This window comes from Stegostoma tigrinum, chromosome 2, assembly GCF_030684315.1.
Source record: "Stegostoma tigrinum isolate sSteTig4 chromosome 2, sSteTig4.hap1, whole genome shotgun sequence".
Classification (NCBI taxonomy): Eukaryota; Metazoa; Chordata; class Chondrichthyes; order Orectolobiformes; family Stegostomatidae; genus Stegostoma; species Stegostoma tigrinum.
In genome coordinates, this window is record NC_081355.1 from 44,486,232 (window position 1) to 44,499,739 (window position 13,508).

At 41.4% G+C, this 13,508-nt stretch overlaps 1 protein-coding gene across 1 annotated transcript in view; it reads right to left on the reverse strand.

The window, feature by feature from the left end:
* The window catches only part of retreg1 (reticulophagy regulator 1), a 69,697-nt gene that overhangs the window by 19,922 nt on the left and 36,267 nt on the right, over nucleotides 1–13,508 (reverse strand). Inside the window, exon 5 of the mRNA XM_059653788.1 lies at nucleotides 12,547–12,631. Coding sequence (XP_059509771.1) covers nucleotides 12,547–12,631 — 85 coding nt within the window. The remainder of the gene's footprint in view (nucleotides 1–12,546; nucleotides 12,632–13,508) is intronic.

Sequence of the window (13,508 nt, forward strand, 5' to 3'; positions counted from 1 at the left end):
CTTATCAAACGCCTTGCTGAAATCCATATACACCACATCAACCGGTTTACTCTCATCTACCTGTTTGGTCACCTTCTCAAAGAACTCAATAAGGTTTGTGAGGCACGACCTACCCTTCACAAAACTGTGCTGACTATCCCTATCAAATTCTTCTTTTCTAGATGATTATAAATCCTATCTCTTATAACCTTTTCCAACGCTTTACCAACAACTGAAGTAAGGCTCACTGGTCTATAATTACCAGGGTTGTCTCTACTCCCCTTCTTGAACAGGGGAACCACATTTGCTATCCTCCAGTCATCTGGCACTATTCCTGTAGACAATGACGAGTTAAAGATCAATGCCAAAGACTCAGCAATCTCCTCCCTGGCTTCCTAGAGGATCCTAGGATTAAATGTCACCTAGGGATTCACTTGAGTCGTCAGCTTAAAACCACTGTATGTCTTCTTCTTTTTCTTGACTAGACCTTCAATGTCCCTCGTCAGCCATGGATCCCTAAATCTGCCAGTTTTTCCCTTCACCCTAACAGGGGCATATGGTGCCTGGATTCTTGATTACACACTTTTAAAAACCTCCCATTTACAGTCATTCCTTTTCCTTCAAATAGACTCACCCAGTTAATCTCAGTTAGATCCTGCCTAATGGTCCCAAAATTGGCCCTGCTCAAAGCTAAGAGAGTAATGGTCACTGGACCCAAAGTGCTCTCCAGCAGACACTTCTATCACTTGCCTGGCCTCGTTTTCTAAGAGGAGATCCAATGTTGCACCGTCCCAAGTAGGGCCGTCTATGTATTGATTTAGAAAACTTTCCTGGACACATTTGACAAATTCCACCCTGTCCAGGCCTTTTACACTCTGAGCATCCCAGTCAATACAGAGGAAATTAAAATATCCAAACAATACTACTTTATTACAAAACTCTGGTGCGGCCGCAGTTGGAGTATTGCGAACAGTTCTGGTCACGGCATTATAAGAAGCACGTGGAAGCTTTGCAAAGGGTGCAGAGGAGATTTACTAGGATGTTGCCTGGTATGGAGGGAAGGTCTTACGAGGAAAGGCTGAGGGACTTGAGGCTGTTTTCATTAGAGAGACGAAGGTTGAGAGGTGACTTAATTGAAACATATACAATAATCAGAGGGTTAGATAGGGTGGATAGGGAGAGCCTTTTTCCTAGGATGGTGATGGCAAGCACGAGGGGGCATAGCTTTAAATTGAGGGGTGAAAGATATGGGACAGCTGTCAGAGGTAGTTTCTTTACTCAGAGAGTAGTAAGGGAATGGAACACTTTGCCGGCAACGGTTGTAGATTTGCCAACTTTAGGTACATTTAAGTCGTCATTGGACAAGCATATGGACGTACATGGACTAGTGTAGGTTAGATGGGCTTCAAATCGGTATGACAGGTCGGCACAACATCGAGGGCCGAAGGGCCTGTACTGTGCTGTAATGTTCTATGTTCTATTATTCCTGTAGGTATCTGTAATCTCTCTACACATCTGTTTCTCTGGTGCCTGCTGGCTATTTGGGGACCTATAATACAGTCCCAACAGAATGATCATCCCCTCCTTATTTTGAAGTTCTAACCATATGGACTCATTTGATGACCCCTTAAGAATATCCTCTTTAAACACTGTTATTATGTCCTCCCTTATCAAAAGGGCAAGTCCCCTCCTCGCTTACTTGCATTTTTGTCATGCCTGGAACATTGAGCAGCCAGTCCTGCCCTTCTCTCAGCCATGTTTCTGTTATGGCTATAATATCCCAGTCCCCAGAGCCAATCCATGCTTTGAGCTCATCTGCCATACCAGTCAGACCTTGTGCATTGAAATAAATGCACTATAAACCAGAAGTCTTTTCCCTCCCTTTACTGTGCCCCTGGCTATCCTGGAGAGTAAACTTGTGCTCGATAGCTAATGTATTTTCCCCTGAATTCTCGATGGCCCCTCTCTTATTCAGAGCTCCACACCCCTGCCAAACTAGTTTAAACACTCCTGGGTACCACTAGCAAATCTCCCCGCAAAGATACTGGACCCCCTCCACTTCAAGTCGACCCGTCCCTCTTGCACAGTTTGCCTCTATCCCAGAGGAAATCCCAATGATACAAGAACTTGTCCCCTACACCGGCTCCTCAGTCACGCATTCATCTGGCCTACCTTTCTGTTTCTATCCTCACAGGCTCATGGCACTGGGAGTAATCTGGAGATCATTAACCTTGAGGTTTCCCTTGAAATTTCTGAAGAAGGGTCTCGGCCCGAAACGTCAGCCTTCCTGCTCCTCTGATGCTGCTTGGCCTGCTGTGTTCATCCAGCTCTACACCTTGTTATCTCACATTATCCTTAAGGTCCTGCTTTTTAACTTCTTACCTAACTCTCTATGCTCATTTCGCAGGACCCCACCCCTTTGTCTACCCTATGTCATTTGTATCGATGTGCACATTGACCTCTGGCTGTTCACCCTACCCTTTAGAATGTTGCCCCTCCCCCTTCAAATTTTTCTCATGCGAGTAAAAAGAAAGATTTGACAACATGTTTTTTCAGCAATACTTGAGTTCTGAACTATCAAATGACTGTTAGACTTCATGAGCAGTCAAAGTCAGTGAATCCATCTATAAAACTACTAACTGCATTGCTGAATTCAGAATATGCTCAATTTACTGCACCCTCCATCACTCTCACCTACCAATTTCCATCTGTTAGGGCTCATGCCTGTTATATTCATTGAATCTTTTTTAAACATAAGGTTTATTACGACAAGGAAGGTGTACAAAGTATTAGTAGGATTTATCAGTATTAGTAAGGTTTATTATACTGGTAAAATTTAATAATAGTGGTAAGGCAAGTTATCATTTAAAACAGTGCGAATTGGGAGAGAGGCAGAGACAAAATTGAAAAACCTGGATAACACATTATTACAGATTCTTTATCCAAACATTTAAAAAACAAAAGGACCTAAAAACTAATAAAATTGAAAGTGGATGCAAACGGACCTGCAGACACACTGAGTTTGGGGCGTTTGGTTAAAAATAAACAATTCAGTTGTAGGTCCATTTGGGTTAAGCAAAGCTCTTTTAAGGGCCCAAACAGAAACGAGCAGACCTAAATTGACTTATGATGGACTTAAGTGTAAATGCAAGTCTTTCAGTGATTGTTTTGTGCTTGATCCTTCTCTTCTACACATCTGTTCACACATGACTGCCAACAGTTGGGTGCAACCATCACGTGATTACAACCATTCTGAATTATTTAACTAATTCATTAAGCAAGGTGACAGATTTTCCAACACAGTCAACAGAACTCAACAGGTTCCAGAAACTTTTGCGAGATTTAAAATCTTTGATCAATCAATCTGACGTACATTCTGCGCTTTGCATTTCCTTAATGTAAAATTTGTCAAATTCACTGTGGTTTATCAAGCTCAGGAATTTGAACAGACACTGTGGCCTTGATTTTAAACCTATTTGCTGAGTTAAAGAGGAGATTAAAACCTTACAAATCTATCACTGCTTTCTATCTGAAAACCAAAAATATCTTTTATCAGTAAGTGATTATAGCTCAAGGAGCTACAGCTCAGAGTCAATGAATTGAAGTCTAAGCTATAGCCAGTGATGCATTAATGATGGGGAATTTTACCTGGAAACTTTATTCTAGAAGGCAGTAACACCACTTAGGCTAGGGTCTTCTGATTTGATGAATGGTCAGGAACAGGAATGAGTCTGGTAGGTGGACTGAGAATGTATAACAGAGGAAGTCTCAGCCCTTGTAATTGTCTAACAGGTTCAAGGTTCAAGCAGCTTGTGTGAGTGAGGATGTGGGTTGCAGGATGGAAGAGCAAGCCGAGTGCAAGAAGCCATTTAAGTCAGGGAGAAAATAGGAATGTTGTGGCGGCAATGATCAGTATAGTTAGATGCTTGTCCACAGATGACTGAAGGTGGGTCGGGGGTTAATAGGATAATTAAAACAACATGGAAGTCACTGCTTTTTACAGTTGACAAGGTCAGAAATCACATGACACCAGATTATTGTCCAACAGGTTTATTTTAAAACACAAGCTTTCAGAGTCTTACTCCCTCTTTAGGTGTTAGTGAGAAAGGTAGTATCAGTTACAGAATTTATCATAGATCAAATCATTAATGAGGGCATACTGAACAAACCTAAGATGCTATTAAATCTTTAATCAGTTAGAAGGTTTTAATTGATTAATACATATATGTGAATCCCAAATTCGTTTGAAGTCCCTGTCCAGTGAGATCCAAAGGTTTAATCGGTGTATAAAAAAGGTTACATTTTAGGTCAGATAATGCACATTAGGTGACAGGCCTTGTTTGGAATGTGTTTGTGTTTTGGTTTGGAGTCAGACTGGTTTTATTTCTAAAGTAGGAATTTATAAAATGCTTTGACTGACTGACTATAAATTGTGTGCATTTTGAACAAAATATAATGTACCTGCAAATACATATTCACCACATAGATTCACACGTGTGTGCTTTTGTGAGCGAGAGCAGGTTTTCAGTCGAAGCAGAGATTTAGGGAAGTTATGTTAAGATTAGATTAGATTTCCTACAGTGTGGAAACAGGTCCTTTGGCCCAACAAGTCCACACCGCCCTTTGAAGCAACCCACCCAGACCCATTCGCCTATAACCCACACACCTCTGAACACTATGGGCACTTTAGCATGGCCAATCCACCTAACCTCCACATCTTTGGACTGAGAGGAAACCGGAGCACCCAGAGGAAACCCACGCAGACACGAGGAGAATGTGCAAACTCCACAAAGACAGTCGCCCGAGGCTGGAATTGAACCTGGGTCCTTGGTGCAGTGAGGCTACAGTGCTAACCACTGAGCCACCGTGCCGTCCCAAAGCTGTTAAAGCTGTACAGGGCTTAGGACACAGTTGTGATACTATTTTCTGGTCACTGCACTATGGGAAGGTGTGATCGGCCCGGAGGAGATTCACCAGGATGCTGCTGGGAATGGATCACCATAGCTTATGAAGGGAATTGTTTTTATGAAGAAAGTTTTTGGGGTGAAGCTGGTGGTAGTGTATAAGATTATGGGGGGCATAGACAGGATGGATAGAAAACAGCAGTCCCCCTTAGTTGAAGGGTCAGTTTCAAAGGGGCACACTTTTAACGTGAAAAGCAGGAGGTTCAAAGAGGATTTGAAGAAATATGTTTTCACTCAGACAGTGGTAGGAGTCTGGAATGCACTGCCTGCGAAGGTAGTTCAGATGGGAAACCTCAACCTTTAAAAAGTATTTGGATGAGCACTTGAAAAGTGTCATGACATTCAATACTATTGGGCCTGGCGCTGGAAAGTGGGACCAGTGTAGATTTAGTGTATTATTGGCAGCACAGATTCATTCGGCCAAAGGGCCTCTTCTGTACTATATCATTCTATGATAAAAGTTGAATGGCCTGCATACGTTCTTAAATCCTACCTACCTACTCATACACTATACTGCATCCTCAGTCAAGTGACTGCAAACCTCAGACCCACATCTGAGGCTGTATGCACCACCAGATGTTCCACCATGATGGCCACGTGCATCAAACAGATGTGTTACTATTGAAGAACCATGAAATGCACAATCAGAAGCAGCAGGTGCTGGAAGTTAACAGGAAGATAACAGGGAAGCCTGCAAAGCCAGACTCCCATGGAAAAGCCTGTGACTGAGGCCATGACCAGTAATGGCACTGAAAACAAAGGGAATGACAGCATCTTCATACATAATCCTCCTTTCCCACATTCCACTATCTCAGACTCCATTTAGATACATAAGCTGTGATTGGTGGAGGCATACATCCCTTCCTTTCCATTCCTTCCTTCCTCTCTGCCCCACATGCTCACCATCACATCTTACTTGTCAAGATGTGTAGAAATAGCAAGAAAACAATGATGATGGCAACACAGCACTATCATTACATTCCCTCTTGCGGCTACTATTTCAGATACTTTAATTGTTCAATAGAGGTGAATTCTATGCCAGTGGTATGCAGGCAGGTTGAGGTTGTTCATGAGCTATTTTTCAGACAACCTCAAGGGATACTTGAAAAGGGAAACAGAAGAACAAAGTTAATGAGAATCAACAACAAAATATTTGATTCATTAGGAAACCTGTCAGAAAGACTGTGGTCAATGATGCAGTCAGTGAAAAAATCCAGCATCAATTTTGCACAGGACTTTGCACGGGGCTAGTATCCAAACCACTTGTGAAACCAATCATGATTCATAGATACATAGAAAATAGGAACAGAAGGGAGCTATTCAGACATTCAATCCTTCTCTACCATTCAATATTTAGTGTTAGAAAGCCATGGCCTTAGCTTTCATTTCAACTCAAGTAACTTACACGAGAATTCTGAATGTTCCAGTAGAGACTCAGGTTGCAGTCTTGAAATCAACAACAGTACAGTACAGCAGACAATTAGGAAAGCACATGGTATGTTGGGCTTTATTGCAGGGAGACTAGAAATGTTTGCCAATGAATGCTGTGTTTAGCACCATTCTCAACTGCCCAGATATTGAAGCAGTTAATGTCCATTTGAAGATAAACCTGGGCAACATTCAGACTCAGGGTGCAGCACAGAAAGGAGCAGTCACACCACAAACTGCCAGATAATGACCAACTCTAACATGAAAAAACTACCCTTTCTTGTTCTACATTTTACAGTATGATCATTGCTGAGCTCATCACCTTTAACATCTTCGGAGTTGCCATTGATCAAAAGCTTAATTGGATTATTGACATAAATTCTTTGACCATGACAGATCAGAATCTAGAAATTCTGTCTCACTCAACTCCTAACTCTCAAAAACCTGTGCACCATCTACAAAGCAAGCCCAGTTTGTGATTTAATATTCTCTGCTTGTCTGGATTAGGACAGTCCCAATAAAACTTAAGAGGTTTGAGCAAGATACCAAGAACTACAGATGCTGGAGTCAGAGTTAATACAGTGTGGAGCTAGACGAACACAGCAAGCCAGGCAGCATCAGAGGAGTAGGAAAGTCGACATTTCAGGTTCTGAATAAGGATCCCGACCTGAAATGTCAATTTTCCCACTCCTCTGATGCTGCCTGACCTGCTGTGTTCCTCCAGCTCCACACTGTGTTGACTCAAGAGGTTTGATTTCATTCAGGACAAAGAAGCCTGCTTGATCAATGCCCCAGCCACCAACATACCGTGGCAGCATTGCAGCAACTCACCAAGGCTCATTCAGCAGTAATTTTCAAACCTGTGACCTTTAAACCTTAGAAGGATAAGCATGTGAACCCTACCACTTGTAAGTTTGAATCTAAGACATACAGCATCCTAACAAGTGTCAATTTGCTGGGGAAAAATCCTGAAACTCCATTCCTGACTGTGCTATGGGTGCCTGCATAACATGAATCGCAGAGGTTCAAGAAGGGATATCATCACCAGTTTCTCGAAAGAAAATAAGGATGAGCAACAAGTTCTGGATAAGCTCACAAATTTAGAAATTTGACAGTCTAGGAATTCTGTTACCAAGGGGATTGACATTGATAGATTTTTTTTAAACTTTGAGGAAATCCAAAGATGAAGGGAAAGTGGCTACCAGTTATTATTTCATTGATAGGTCCAGCAGGCGAAATGAAAGACTAAATGGCTTATTCCTACATGTATTTCTTATGATTCTGCATTCTTATGTAAGTTCACACTGCTTCATCATGGCTTCAGATTACAATGTACATAGCTGTTTGTGGGATTTTACACTATCAATCTGTCCTCCAATAGAATTGTTGGGGTGCTGTTGCTGTATGGCTATAGCAGCTGTATGGAACAGAAATTTGATATCATAGAATCATGGAACCCTACAGTGTGGATACGGGCTCTTCGGCCCAACAGGAACAGAACAGAATCTCAGGAACACAGCATTTGTCTTTCTGGCACTGCCAATGCCTGTCAGCCAACAAGACCAGTCTGCTGCCACCTTATAACAATCCATAGCCAGGCCTTCTAGGTAGATAACTGCTCAAGGTGAGCCTCTTAAGCTATTTTCAGTCTCTACCACCAGGAATCCACTTGTCATGCTGCATCTGCTAGGAATGTAATACATAGGCCAGACATAGAAGGTATACACAAAGGAAATGCACACGAGTTGTCTGTTGTATTCAGCTTGTAACAGGGAAGGTCTTTGTTTATTAATTGAGCTTAGAATATTGGGTGAGACGTAGCCAACTCAGTAACCTCACACAGAACAAAGGCAATTGTGACTGTTACCAGTATATGTCTACGGTCACACACAAGCTGCATGCTGGGGGAGTAAAATGTCTTTTCCAGTAGTTATGAAATTGCATCATGGGGATGCCTTCAATACTAGTGATGTCATCTGATCACTCTACCAACTCTCTGGCAAGACAAAATGAATGCCGTTAACTTGCAATGAATCAGAACGATTTGTAATGTTTGTCAGGCAGCAGTGAACAGGAAACAACAAGATGTTGTAAATATCACCAGTTTGGAAGATGACAGACACAAAGAACTTCACTGACATGTTCAGTGAATAGCAATGTGGTCCTTTCCCTGGCTGAGGTGACAGTTATGAAAATTATGGAAGGTGGTAGATTTCACCAAGGCACTCTTGCTGGTATTTTCCTCACATTCCTGTATTCAGAAGGAAATACCTATTTAGTGGTCCTTGTGAGCAATGGTCTTTTGCAGAAACTTTGAAGTCAGTAAAAACTCTTTCAGCAACTGCTACATCATTCCCAGGAGACTAGAAAAAGCATCAAACATTTATAGAATTGATGCAGCTGACAAAGAAAGCCAATTAACCTGTAAGCAATTAATGTGCTTTAAATAGATCATCAATAATTCCTGCTGCTGATCAAGTGTTTTGCTGTGCAAAGTTAAACAAGGCAGGTGGGAAGGAAAATTATTTGGAACTTTGATCTCCGAAATGGCACTGCTAGTACCAAAACAGAGATGCACACTGATTGATGTCATGACGTACTTGCACTAAAGGCTCTTACCGCAATGTGGTAGTGTCCCTACTATTGGGTTAGTGAGGCTGGGCTCAAGTCCCACGTTGCCCTGGAGGGGTGTCACAACAAGCATAAGCCAATTGATTAAAAATCTGCCTGCAAGGCTTACTTCTGTTGGCCATTTCCTCTACATTCCTTAATGCCCCAAGTGTTTGCACATGGCAAATGCCATTTCAGACGTCAAATGGCACTCACTGCACTGTAACAACAGGCACAATTACAAGGGGCACAGGTTCAAGGTCAGAGGGGGCAAGTTGAATGGAAATGTGCAAGCCAAGTTTTTCACAGAGTGGTAGCGGCTTGGAATGCACGACCAGAAGAGATGGTGGAAGAGGCACATTGAAGACATTTAAGTGGCACCTAGACAGTACATGGATAGGGAGAGAGTAGAGGGATATGGATCGAAAAATGGCAGGTTTGTTTTTAAACTAATTAAGGCGTAATGGTCGACCCAGGCTTGGAGGGCCAAATGGCCTGTTCCTGTGCTGTACTTTTTCATTCGCTCATTTGTATAACCGATTTAAATTTCACACCATCTCTGTCCTTGCTTATTTTGGCATGTCCGTAAAGACTCTTACCAATTTTTATAGATGCACCACAGAAAGCATCCTATCCAGATGTATCTTGGCTTGGTATTGCCCTGCCCAGGCCCATATCAAACAATACAGTTTGTGAACATAGCCCAGTCGATCATTCAAGCCAACCTTCTATCCACTGACTCCATGTGTACTTCTTACTGCCCCAACATAATCAAAGATCTCTCCCACCCTAGTTGTAATCTTTTCTAATTTCTTCTATAAGGCAGAATATACAAAAGCCTAAACAAATGTACCAACAGATTCAAGAACAGGTCCTTCCCCGCTGTTGTTAGACCTCTGAATGGACATCTCACTTGTATACATGTCAATGATAAAGTAAATCTGATCCAATCTTATCTTTCAGAATCACCTCCAACAACTCACCTTCCACTGATGTAAGGCTCACAGGTCACTAGTTCCCAGGCTTCTTCTTACAGTCTGTCTTAAATAACAGTACAATATTAGCCACCCTCCTGTCTTCTAATACATCACCCCGGTTATAAAATGATACAAATATTTCTGCTAGGGACCCTGCAATGTCTTCCCTAACCTCTCATCTGGTCCTGGGATACAATTGATCAGGTCCCAGAGATTTATCCACCTTTCTCTTCCCTTGAATCATTCTGCTAAATATTCTCTGTATCATCTGGAAGGGCACTCACATTCTTCCTGAAGGGTGATGAACAGTCAGGTAAAAATGTTTACCATCCAGACACCTTAAAATTTCAATATCCAAGGCCAAGGCACTTGACAGCACTTAACCCTCTATAAACAAATATTGCAACACTAGCTACACTACAAAATTAAGCTTACTAATAGTGAGCCTCATTTTGTAATCAACTCTCTTGCTTCAGGCACTGAAACTTTGAAGGATCTGCATAAATTGGTAACGTTATTCCCCTCCAGTAGTAAAATATTTTGTTTATAGCATTTTTGAAACAGACATTTTTAAAAAATATACTAATGTCACAATAGGGTTCTTGCTTCTATACAGTGTGTAATGGGTGTAATGGGCATCAGTGTCATGAAGTTGGTACAACGGGCATACCAGGGTGAGGAGGCATGAGGGGGCCATGGGCAGCATTTAGAGGAAAACATGGGTTCCATACCATGGTGAATCCCAGAACTGGTTCCTGCCTCCAGTTTTAAAGGTTTGAGTCAATCTGACTTGATGTAAATCTGGCTCAATGTTTCCTTTCATGAAGCCCAAAATCCCAAATGCTTTGCTATTCACCCTCTCAAATTGGACCCGTTGCATTCAATGATCAATGCACAAACGCACCTGTCTCTTACTGCATGTTCTTTAGCATGGTACTCCACTATGGCCGCCCATTATATCTACTAAAAGCCTCTTTTCCTTCTTATCCAATCCTAAATATTCCTAACATCCAGGATTTTCTGGCCTTGTTGCTCCTATATGAGGAGTGGAGCTGAATTGCATTGTGATAGAGATGGAGAAAGGTGGTTTTCACGAGAGAAAAAATGTGTATATAAACTAGTCTAGCAATGGATTAATTTTCGATTTCTCATTCTAGATTTCAAATCTCTTGAACATCTTTCCCCTTCCTATCTTGCCAACTTCCCCTGCGCCACAAAATTCTGGGAATTCTCCACATATTTGATTCTGCCCTCTTCTGCATTTTATTCACTTCTGGCCTGACAGCTGTATCTTGCTATACTGAAAGTCTGACATTCCCTCAACTTCCTTACGACATTCCTCAAATCCTTTTGAAAATCTCCTTTAGTAGCACCTTATTTTATTAACTTGTTTACTACTGTAATCCTATCGAGAGCTTTGGGATGTTTAACTATTTTAAAGATGCTTTATAAATGCAAATTATTGTTCTGTTGATTGATATGCAAAGTGGAAAGCATTTCACAATTTGTAGAAGGTGAGTTGAGTCACATGTTGGTAAAAGAATCTTCATACTGAAATAATGCTTCTAAAATCATGCTGATTTGAGCAGCAAACGTTACACTAAACATCTATTTTGAATTGTTGAATTGTTGAGGTTTGAATCCTGCACAGACTAACAAGACTTTTTCCCCCATTTTAGATAGTTGTTAGGACCTTACAAAGATAGGTTTAGGCAGTGGTTTCCTAGTAGTTAAAGCTTAAAACAGCCCACCCTTGGCTTTGTTCAATTACAAGGACTTTTAAAGTAATAGAAAACATAGGTGACACCACTAAGATGGGGGCTTGTAATAATGGCACATAGTTTCATGAACAATTTAAACAGTTGTACTGCAATTTCTGACCTTTTTCCTGGTCTTCATGCTCACTGACTAGAACACCTTTTTAAAAAAGCAGAAGGAAGTCAACTTAAACAACTGCTACAGCAAACTGTTTTAACTGGCACCTTATCAACCAGCACTCATGAAAAAGTGACAATACCGCAAAATGATATACCACAAATACTGCAATCTCTGAATATTTATGCTGTAAATTTATGGCCCCTGAATTATATTTCCATTATTTACTGCAAGCTTTAACATTGATTTTAGGAGACATATTAATGTTTTACATTGATTTTTTTGAGGGATATTTATGTCTCAAAGGTCAGGGTTTACTGCAGTTATGCACACCTCTTGATTATCCAGAAATCTTGATCAACTGACACATTCCCGGTGTCATAGGGCCAGTTAATAAAATATTTGCTGTATTTAGTTAAAAAAAAGGTGGTTGAAAACTGGTTTATGACAACTATATATGAGAAAATAAAAGAATTCTGCAAATTAAATGGGGTTCTGTAATGGGCACAAATGTGGGGCTAGATAAGAAAGGTTAACATCCCCATTTGTTATTGTACAATGCTTAAGCACCCATGTCTATCTTTAAGCATCGTACAATTACAACTCACAGGGGATTTGGTGCAACCATCTGCAATGTATCCTAGTGTGAACATGTGCAGCAAAAATGTCAGAGTTATCAAAATTGGTCTCAAGACTGCAGAGGGCGTACTTACACATGAAGTATGACACCAAAGCCCCAGGAATGTAGCGCCCAATAACTGCACAAAACGTACAGAAACTGCAAATAAGGAGACAAAACTGGGAGTGGTGGTGGATGTGGGAGAAAAATAAGAAAAGTCACCAAACTGTAAGAGAAAAAGACATTTGAATAAATATGAATTTCATTTCATCATTCATGTATTTAATTATACTGTTCTGTTGAACTTGGGTTTGAATCAAAGCAATTTCATACAGCTTTCAGGTGGATAGCAGTTGAGTGATAAAAATAATTTTGAAATTCACCAATTATTTGCCAACTTCATTGGCAAGTGCAGCAAGAAAAATTAGCTTGCGACTATGCACTATATTCATACATTTAGATGCATATATCAGCCTCTATCAATGTGGACAATTCTCCCCACTGATGCTGGCAGGCACATCATTTAAATCTCAGAGATAGTAGAAACTGCCTATGCTGGAGGATCTGAGATAACAAGGCGTAGAGCTGGATGAACACAGCAGGCCAGGCAGCATCAGAGGAGCAGGAAAGCTGACATTTCAGGTCTGGACCCTTCTTTAGAAATTGGGGAGGGGAAGGGGACTCTGAAATAGAGAGAGTGGGGGAGGCAGATGGAAGGTGGATAAAGAAGCAGATAGGTGGAGAGGAGACGGGCAGGTCAAAGAGGTGGGGATGGAGCCAGCAAAGATGAGTGTAGGTGGGGAGTTAGGATGGAGGTTGGTCAGTCAAGGAAAGATGGTCAAGGTGATGGGAATGAGGCTGGTAGGTAGGAGATGGGGGTTGGTCAATGAGATGAGCGGAGAGGTGGAAGAAAAGATGGACATGTCAAGGAGGCGGGGACGAGTCAGGCTGGTTTTGGGATGAGGTTGAGGTTGGGAAGATTTTGAAGATTGTGAAGTCTACATTGAGACTATTGGGCTGCAGGATTCCCAAGAAAAATATGAGGTGCTGTTCCTG